This window comes from Phaseolus vulgaris, chromosome 1 (genome assembly GCF_051622355.1).
Source record: "Phaseolus vulgaris cultivar YP4 chromosome 1, ASM5162235v1, whole genome shotgun sequence".
NCBI lineage: Eukaryota > Viridiplantae > Streptophyta > Magnoliopsida > Fabales > Fabaceae > Phaseolus > Phaseolus vulgaris.
In genome coordinates, this window is record NC_143498.1 from 17,557,314 (window position 1) to 17,567,260 (window position 9,947).

General features: G+C 36.5%; 2 protein-coding genes across 4 annotated transcripts; one reads left to right on the forward strand and one right to left on the reverse strand.

The window, feature by feature from the left end:
* Positions 1 to 2,059: 2,059 nt before the first annotated feature.
* On the forward strand, positions 2,060 to 6,287 carry LOC137813622 (Tetratricopeptide repeat (TPR)-like superfamily protein). Of its 3 annotated transcripts, none has more exons than XR_011081464.2 (3): positions 2,060 to 3,194; positions 4,063 to 6,119; positions 6,213 to 6,287. XR_011081464.2 is itself a non-coding variant. In XM_068615973.2 (2 exons), the coding sequence occupies exons 1-2, from the start codon at positions 2,229 to 2,231 to the stop codon at positions 5,104 to 5,106; spliced, it is 2,010 nt and encodes a 669-aa protein (XP_068472074.1). In that variant the 5' UTR covers positions 2,060 to 2,228; the 3' UTR covers positions 5,107 to 6,287. The 3 variants fall into 3 exon arrangements, 1 of the variants encoding a protein (XP_068472074.1); XR_011081463.2 differs by having other exon boundaries at positions 4,063 to 6,072; positions 6,185 to 6,287; XM_068615973.2 differs by having other exon boundaries at positions 4,063 to 6,287.
* Positions 5,353 to 7,447, reverse strand: LOC137813623 (uncharacterized). The gene is made up of 2 exons (XM_068615974.2): positions 7,102 to 7,447; positions 5,353 to 6,416 (listed from the first exon to the last, which is right to left on the reverse strand). The coding sequence occupies exons 1-2, from the start codon at positions 7,193 to 7,195 to the stop codon at positions 5,497 to 5,499; spliced, it is 1,014 nt and encodes a 337-aa protein (XP_068472075.1). The 5' UTR covers positions 7,196 to 7,447; the 3' UTR covers positions 5,353 to 5,496.
* Positions 7,448 to 9,947: the final 2,500 nt, after the last annotated feature.

The following is a 9,947-nucleotide window of genomic DNA, read 5'->3' on the forward strand; positions in this document are numbered from 1 at the left end:
TCCTCGGCAGGCGTTGAGACAATGGCTTCTTCCTCAGTAGGGGTAAGTGCAACTTGCACACCCCCAATGATCTGGAGGTTCTCCCCCAATAATGAAGATGAACCCGTCGATACCTGATGAGACTAAGGGGCAGCTCGGCGAGGAGACCTTTCGGTCCTTCCCCTTTTCTTGCGCTTCTGAGGGCGTCCCTTGGCGTTGGAAGGAGAGTATAGGATGGGAGTGGTTGAACCCCCACTAACAAGGTCCAACGAGCCTTTTTGCCAACCGATCGCCTGCCGACAAAGTTTCTTCATCATGTAAACTGCCTTAAGGTCGGTTTGAGCCATTATGCCTACAAACAAACATCAAATTAAGCACAACCAATAAACTTAGGAAAATAAAACAATTTAAGTTCTACTTACCAGAAAAATCCACCTAATGGTGGACCGATTGGTACACAGCAAGAATCCTCTGAGTAGGGACTTTATTCGGAAGTTGATAAATTTCTCTATCTTGTGGAGTCATAGAAGACCTCAACCAAGATTTATATCGGATGGGAGACTGAGTCCAATGAAAAGGAAATTTGTGCTTACCATCGGAATCATAAAAATAAGGTTTACTGTCTGACTCTACCAAGATTTTGAAATATCTACCCTTAAAATCTTTTTATGACGAAGTAAAGGGAGCGAAAAGAATGCTACCCGGGCGACTCGATAACGAAAACCAACCTATAGGATGAACCGAATGAGAATTATATTAAAAAAGAAATGATTAGGGGACGACCTCAACCAGAATAAATCACAAATAAGTTTAAAGGCTTGAAGAGTTGCCCAAGAGTTAGGATGGAGTTGGGTTGAGGCTATGTTGAGAATCCTAAGGACCCCATCGTAAACTCATCAAAAGGAAGTGTAATATGTAAATTCGTAAAGAGACATGTGTAAACATAAAAGAAGTCTTGGGGACCATTTTCCTGATTGTGACAAACACACTTAGAAGGACTACAACTATCGGATGCAATCACATCTTGAGGAGAGTTGGGTTTTAACATGGAGACCCTAGAAATGAATTCATCTACAATAGACGAACCCTAGAAGTGGGTAATCTGCTCAGTCACACGAGGATCAACCCACTCGTAACCAGAGTGACGAGGCAGTCGGCTAGCAAGGTCGATCGTTCGACTAGAACCAGCAAGATCCCTCCTAACCTCACTAGGAATGGTAAGGGTTCTCTCTAATGATTTAGAGGAAGAAGGAAAAGGCAAAGACTCACAAGAAGACATGACTAACCTTTAGAAGAAAGTGGAAAACACCTCGTCACAGTTCGACACTCGGAATATCACTCAATGTTCGAAGTCAAAGAGAATAAGAAAAACATAGAAAAGTTCAAAATGAACCACTATTTATACATTTCCTAGCATGAGAGAACTAACGTTGTTTTCTTCTCAATCATTGGATTCGCTCTAATCCAATGAGTTCAAATGGTTGAAGTACGAAACGACACGACCATCTGAACCGTTAGATCTCCAAGATCGAAAATTATGTTAAACTCAAACGAAGCGTTGAGAGACGTACCATTAACACTGCAACCCATTAATGATCAAAACTGCCACTTCCAACCTCGAGACACCAAACGGACACATTTAAGCTCTTTTAAAAGTTTCTCCCTTGAGCCTTGGGGGCAAGTGTACTAGTTAGGGTCGAGTAAATCACGTCACTCGATATCAAAGCTTACCGACCAGATAAAGTCACTCTCGACCGAGGGAGTAGGGTCATTCTCGACCGAGTATGAGAGAACAACTTTAAAAAAGACAAAGGAAGAAAGACCGAGAAACAATAAACAACTACGGTTCTAGAGATAACATATACTATCTAGGTCTTATTACAATTAGAATAACTACTCTCCATAGTTTTATTCTTCATTATTAACTTTTTTACTTATATTAATAATAAGTAACTTCCTTTATACACATAGTACCACGGACTTGTGCTTAAAAGCGTTTCAAATGAATTCATAAGAATAAAAATCTGTAATATTTTCTAAACTTCCTATTACCATTTATGTAAATTGTAATATTTTATAAACTTCTCACCATTTATGTAAATTTGTGTGGGTAAAGAGAGACCAAAATTTTGTTTGCTAGACAGCAATATGGAGAACCCACATTTCCCTGGAAATGTGAACTGTAAAGAAATGAGGTTGGATTATGAGTCCCTGGGACGTGAAGTTAAGTTCAAATCCCATAGCATTGCATGGAAACAACCACAACACTCACGATGACTCGGTTAGCGTTCAGAACATCACCATCAACCGCACGTCGCAAACTTGCTTACTCCACATGGCAGACCAATACGGCCAACCTTACGAGCATGTTCGGCAAATACGTCGACAAAACCAGCGTCTCTAGCTGGAACACCGTCATCGCGGACCTCGCTCGAAGTGGCGATTCCGTCGAAGCTCTCAGCGCATTTTCCTCCATGCGCAAGCTCTCTCTACATCCCAACCGCTCCACCTTCCCCTGCGCCATCAAGGCCTGCGCCGCGCTCTCCGACCTCCGCGCCGGCGCTCAGACCCACCAGCAGGCGTTCGTCTTTGGCTTCGGCCGCGACATCTTCGTCTCCGCCGCGCTCGTCAATATGTACTCCAAATGCGGTTGCCCTGACCACGCGCGCCTCCTGTTCGACGAAATTCCCGCCAGAAACGCCGTTTCGTGGACGTCCATGATTGCAGGCTACGTCCAAAACGACCGTCCCCACGACGCCGTTTGCCTCTTTAAGGAACTGTTGGTTGAGCAGAGTGGGTATGTGGAATCTGAGGATGATGCTTTCGTGGATTCCATGCTTGTGGGGTGTGTTCTATCCGCGTGTTCGCGGGTGGGCAGGAGGAGTACGACTGAAGGAGTTCATGGGTTGGTGGTCAAGAGGGGGTTTGAGGGGTGTGTGGGTGTTGGGAATACTTTGATGGATGCTTATGCTAACTGTGGAGAAATGGGGGTGGCGAGGAAGGTGTTTGATGGAATGCATGAGAGTGATGTCTGCACTTGGAACTCTATAATTTCTAAGTATGCGCAGAATGGGTTGTCAGCTGAGGCTTTCTGTGTTTTTGCTGACATGGTGAAGAGTGGCAAGGTTAGATATAACGAGGTGACATTGTCTGCGGTGTTGTTGGCCTGCGCGAATTCAGGAGCTTTACAGCTGGGAAAATGCATACATGATCAGGTGTGTTATGTAATGCATCGGTTCACTTGGTCTTTAGACACCGATTTTCATTTTGGTGGTTAGTTGAAAAACTCTATATTTTGGTACCTACCTGATGAAATTGTTTAGGCATTGGTCCTAACTGCTTGTTGAAATTATCATGATGTTCGATGTTTGCTGATTTTGTTTACATTTTATGACGATATTAGATATTTAATTGACAAATGTTTGTCAGCAAACATCTAATAGCATTGTAACTGTGGCAAATGACGGGCAAATTTTTTTAAGTTTTTTTTTTGTTTAAATTCACTCTTGATCTCCATAGTTTTATGATTGTGAAACTTCAGTTATAAAAGTTTAATTGAACGTTCGGTCTTTCAGTTTTTAAAATTGAGCAATTTTTGTCTAAATTTAATATGTCATCTAATTCTAACAAAAAATATTGATGTGTCTGTTAGTGATAACAGGTTTTAAACCTTACTATTAATATCCTATGCAGATAAGTAACTAACACTTTTTCACTAACCATGCGTCAGAATTTTTTGTTAACAATTAGATAACATATTAATAGTAAAACTAAAATGGTTTATTTTGAAAAATTGAAAGATCAAATGAGCAATTAAATTTTTATAGGAACTAAAATTGTACATCCTTGAAACTATGATGAGTAAGAGTGGATATATGCCTTTTTGTATAAACCAAAATTATGAGTTTTTCTTCATTTAATAAGGACCAAAATGGAAACGTGGTGTAAACTGTCCAAGCTTAGGTTCAAATTTTAGTTTAACTTTGTTCTTATTTTTGGTCCTAATATTGTATTTATGTATGCAATAATTAGCAAGTGCCTAGGTGTTTGTTGGTCTCACTAGCTCGTTTTCTTGTACTATAGGTTATAAAGATGGATTTGGAGGATAGTGTGGTTGTAGGTACATCTATAGTAGATATGTACTGCAAATGTGGGAGAGTTGAGATGGCTAGGAAGGCATTTGATCGCATGAAAGTGAAGAATGTTAAGTCATGGACTGCTATGGTTGCTGGTTATGGAATGCATGGCCGTGCAAAAGAGGCTATGGAAGTCTTCTACGAGATGATAAGGTCTGGAGACAAGCCAAATTACATTACTTTTGTGTCAGTTTTAGCTGCATGCAGCCATGCTGGTTTGTTAAAAGAAGGCTGGCATTGGTTTAATAGAATGAAAGGTGAATTTAATGTTGTACCTGGGATTGAGCATTATTCGTGCATGGTTGATCTTCTTGGGCGTGCTGGCTATCTTAATGAGGCTTATGGTTTGATCCAGGAAATGAATGTGAAACCTGATTTTATAATCTGGGGTTCCCTTCTTGGGGCTTGTAGGATTCACAAGAATGTGGAACTTGGGGAGATCTCTGCTAGAAAACTATTTCAGTTAGATCCAAGTAGTTGTGGGTACTATGTTCTACTGTCCAATATTTATGCTGATGCTGGAAGGTGGGATGAAGTTGAGAGGATGAGAATATTGATGAAGAATCGTGGATTACTTAAAACCCCTGGATTTAGTATAGTGGAGCTCAAAGGTAGGATACATGTATTCTTAGTTGGAGACAAAGAGCATCCTCAACATAAGAAGATTTATGAGTACCTAGACAAATTAAATGTCAAGCTGCAAGAACTTGGGTATATGCCATATTTGACCTCGGTGCTTCACGATGTTGATGAGGAAGAGAAAGGAATGGTTCTAAGAGTTCATAGTGAGAAACTAGCTGTTTGCTTTGGAATCATGAATTCAGTTCCTGGATCAATAATCCATATCATAAAAAATCTTAGAATTTGTGGTGACTGCCACATTGCAATTAAACTTATTTCAAAAGTAGTAAATCGAGAAATTGTTGTCAGAGATTCTAAGCGGTTTCATCATTTTAAGGATGGGATGTGTTCATGTGGGGACTATTGGTGACACCAACTGAAATAAAGGTAGCCAAAATCTATGGGGTAGGTTGTGCATGGTTTCTTCATCTTACTAGCCAGACATGCAGCTATGAAAGTGCATATCTATCTTGAACAAACTGTTTAATTTTATTTTGGAGTGAACAGTGGATCAATTAGATCCAGTTATTAGGATAATGGGAACAAAACCACTGGTCTTTTAGATGGCTAATTCCCAGTTTGAATGTACTGTTACTGTACCACCATGAGATCACCGTAGAACCAACTGCAAAATAACATATGATAACTGTTTTTTACTACATGTCTCAAGACGTGTAAAGTTGCACCTATAGTAGCGTCGGTACAAGTGCTCAATTGGTTACTAATTGACAAAGTATATCATAACAATGTTCTGCAAGAATTATTTGTAAGTGTTGATTGCTTGTGTAGAATACTCGATTTTGAAGTCCTTGCTTGTAGATCTTACTCCTCTTGATATCTGTGGTTGATCACATTCTGAATCAGCATTGGAGTGGGTTAAAGAAATCTGGAGGGCCTTATTCTCACTCTTCAAAGTTTCCACCTTTAGTCGAAGCCTTCTGATGGTTTCTCTCTTTTCATCATTTCTTTGGACCAGCTCTACCAACTGGTGCAGATTGTCCTGTGTAAGTTTTGTTTGATACATTAGTGTAGACCACAACTTGTCACATTTGAAACTGGTCATTAGAGGATCTTCAGTTCTCTGATTTAATTCCGAATCATCAATCTTCTCAGAAGCATCTTCAGTGGTTGAAAATTTTGTCATTCTGTCCTCCATTTGAATGTCTCTGCGTTCTGGGTTTAATTTCTTGCTGCATGTGCCTGCTGATAACAATTCATGGAATTCATCTCCTTGCTTGTTTGAAAGATCAAAACCAAGGATACTACGATCAAATTTGATATTGGAGTGCTCCAAGGAACATTCATCTCCTTGCTTTTTTGAAAGATCAAAACCAAGGTTACTACGATCAAATTTGATATTGGAATGCTCCAATGAATATTTTGGTTGGTGATTCCAGCCCTCCTTGAGATTTTTATCTTTCAGTTTACCTGTTGTTCTTTTATTGCAGATATAACAAATGGTTTTTGATGTACCAGAAGATGATAAAGATCCAGATTGAAAGGTACCCTGAGAGCTTTTGAGCTTCAGTTGGTTATATGCTATGGCTAATACACGGTAAGATTGGCCAAAATCTTCAAGCATCTCTATGAGGTCTTCTCTCCATTTGCAATGTATGAGTTCTTTTGGAGAATCGTCACCATCTAAAATGGTCTTCATAGCATCCAATTTCTCATCCAAATCTAAAAATTAATGTGTTTGTGAGTGTAAACTGCAGCATAACTAGGTCAAGACCTTATGAATGTTCCAATAATGTTTGTTTGACTTTGAGCAACTCCTACAGGCAACAAATAAGACATACATCCCAGATTTTAAACCCATTTTGGATGAGAGGGATGTCCCTGTGAAGAAGGATAAGGGATTTAAGGGCTAAAAGTTCCTAATTAGCTATTAGGAAACCTTATTAATATATAACAGAACTTGAATGTACAAGTGCAGCATTTTTTTATCCCTACTGGCTAAAATACTGCTTAAGTGCTTGGTATATCTCATACATCACATTTTTTATGTACAGGTTATTTTACTGCTTCTTGATACTTGTTTTGCAATATATATCTCGGGTACTCTTATTGAAACCTTTGATGACCTTTTCTGAGTGGACAGTTTTTAATAGAGTATATAAAATCGACTTTAGCTGCCTTTTTCTAGCCTTAGTTCATATCACTCCCTCCCTCTTTCTGTAGTCAACTTCATTGTTTACAACTTTATAATATGCTTTCAATGCACAAAGTTGAATCAAAGAAAGCTAACAAGTTGTTAAAAAATGGAAATACTAGTTGCGCATATATTTAGTGTGCAAAATAGAATTTTTACACACCTCAGCAAGCATGCATGTATGTGTATATGAGTGACTCAGATAGAGAGAACCTGATATGGTTGTTTGAAGCCATTGAGACTGGTAGATAGGAGCAGAACTCCATGATCCGGGATCTTTATTCTCCATGAACAAATGTGTCATCATCAACTTAGAGCAAGATAATTTATTAAAGGACAAACGGTGACAACAGGGTAAAGTGTAAGGAAACAAGTAAAGTAAAGAATTTGAGGAGGAAGATTTAGGTCATGGACTTTGTATATAGCAGCCGACCAACGTTATGCAAATTCTTTGATAAATTTGAAAGCATCCTGTGGCAGAGTTCTATAGTTTCCAATTTTCTATTTTAACTCAAAAAATTTGGTTGACTTTTTCTAAACCATTCCAATAATTTCATTTATTTAATATACACGTTATTTTGTAATGAATATAATATTGACAGTTCAGCTGTGTTAGTTTGCAGTATTAAAAAAATGGAGTAATCTTTGGTCATAATTAATCGTACCTAATATTTAAAGAGAATTTTTCAGATATATTTAAAGAGAAATGATAGTAATTTATTTCAAGTTCTTTTAATAAAATAATAGATTACGTAATAACCGTGTGAAATGCACTATCATGCAATTCAAAATAATTATTTTAAAAACCATATCATATGAATAGGATACCTGACATCACACATGCTCTAAACCATAAGCTTTAGGCTTGATTAAAAATTATTTGATTGGTCATAAATGATTTTGAAAATGTTTATATAAATATATTTAATCAAAATTAACTTGGTATATTTACTAAAAACTTTAATCACTTATCATATTAAATTATTTAATAAAATTAGTGTGATATTTTTTCTATATTAATACCTTTTTAAACTCAGAACAAAACATATTTTTAATGATTTTACGAGAAATTAAATGATTTAATGAAACTAATGTTATTTTCTTAAAAGAAAAATAAATCAAACACAGGAATAAACATTAGATTTTTTTAAATCTGTGGGTTTAAATTGATTGAAAATTGTAAAACTGTGTGGAACTCATTTCATGTTTAATAAGTGTAACTTGCAATTTTTAATGGTGAAATTGTTGGATTAGTAGATTGTTCTCTTTCCAAAGAATTATTCTACATTTGTTATTGTTGCTACGTTACATACGAAATTAACCACTACCCAAAGAAAATTTAACCACTACACCAAGCAAATGCTTTAGTATTATTATGATTTTTATTATACTTATTATTATTAACATTATTAATATTAATAATATGAATATAATATTAATAATATGAATATAATCTATACCTATATATAAAGAGGATTCCCCTCTTAATTGCTCTTAATAATAATTATATTAATATGTATAAATTATGTTAATAATAATAAGTATAATAAAAATGATAATATGACCAAAGAACTTGTTTTATTCTATTATTATTTTTAAATCATATTTGGGCCAAAGCCCAAACTCTAGGTCATGTGAGTCACTTTATAGAAATTATGTTACGTAACAACAGATAAATCCATAATAGGTTCAAACATAATGTCATTTTTCATCAATAACAACATAATTTGTTTTCCGCTCAGAGTGTCAAATAAGCTTTAATAACAACATTCATCATTCACTAGTAGACATAATACCCATACTTACAACATGACCAGTAAATGTTTTGGGCGGTAACCCTTTTGTTAAAGGGTCAGCAATCATAAGATCAGTGCTAATATGTTCTATTGACACTCTATGTTTCTGAACTTCTTCTTTAACGACAAAGTATTTCTATTTCATATGTTTAGCACCTTTGGAATACTTGTCGTGCATAATTTACATGCATATACATAAAGTAGACTTTCATGTATTCACACATCCAGCAAAATCTGAATCTGTATATCCAATCACCTCAAGATGATCAGATCTTTTATAAGTAAGCATGTGATCCTTCGTTCCTTGCAAGTATCTTAAAACTTTCTTTGCAGCTTTCCAATGATCCAATCCTGGATTACTCTGGTATCTTCCAAGTATATCAACTGCAAAACTAATATCTGGTTGTGTACAAGTTTGAACATACATTAAACTCCCAACAATAGATGCATAAGGTATATTTTCCATCTGTTTCCGTTCCAAATCATTCTTTGGACATTGCATGAGACTAAATTTGTCTCATTTCTGTATTGGAATAGGAGATGTCGAACATTTATCCATTCTGAATCTCTCTAAACCTTTATTAATATATGCTTTCTGAGACAAACCTAACAGTCCTTGTGATCTGTCACGAAATATTTCAATTCCTATTACATAGTATGCCTCACCCATATCTTTCATCTCAAAGTTATTAGAGAGAAACTTCTTAGTCTCACTTAATAGACCAAGATCATTAGTTGCAAGCAAGATATCATCAACATACAAAATCAGGAATATAAACTTTCTCCCACTGACCTTTAAGTATATACACCGATCAACGATGTTTTCCTTAAACCCAAAGGACACAATATTATCATTGAACTTAAGATACCATTGCCTAGAAGCCTGTTTAAGCCCGTATATTGATTTCTTAAGTTTACACACCATGTGTTCTTTTCCTTCTTCAATGAACCCCACTGGTTGGTCCATATAAACATCTTCTTCTAAATCCCCATTCAGAAAGGTAGTTTTGACATCCATCTGATGCAACTCAAGATCATAATGAGCTACTAATGCCATGATAATTCTAAAGAAATCTTTCTTAGAAACAGGTGAAAATGTTTCCTTATAATCAATGCCATTATTTTGAGTAAAATCTTTGGCAACAAGTCGGGCCTTGTAACGTTCGATATTGCCATGAGAGTTACGTTTAGTCTTAAAGACCCATTTACACCCGACTCTCTTGCATCCTTCTGGAAATTCTATAAGGTCCCATACATCATTCT

Coding starts and splice junctions, on each gene's coding strand:
- LOC137813623 (XM_068615974.2), bottom strand. CDS start 7,195: ATGATGACACATTTGTTCATGGAGAATAAAGATCCCGGATCATGGAGT. Junction 6,417..7,101: donor GCTTCAAACAACCATATCAG/GTTCTCTCTATC, acceptor ATTAATTTTTAG/ATTTGGATGAGAAATTGGAT.
- LOC137813622 (XM_068615973.2), top strand. CDS start 2,229: ATGGAAACAACCACAACACTCACGATGACTCGGTTAGCGTTCAGAACA. Junction 3,195..4,062: donor GAAAATGCATACATGATCAG/GTGTGTTATGTA, acceptor CTTGTACTATAG/GTTATAAAGATGGATTTGGA.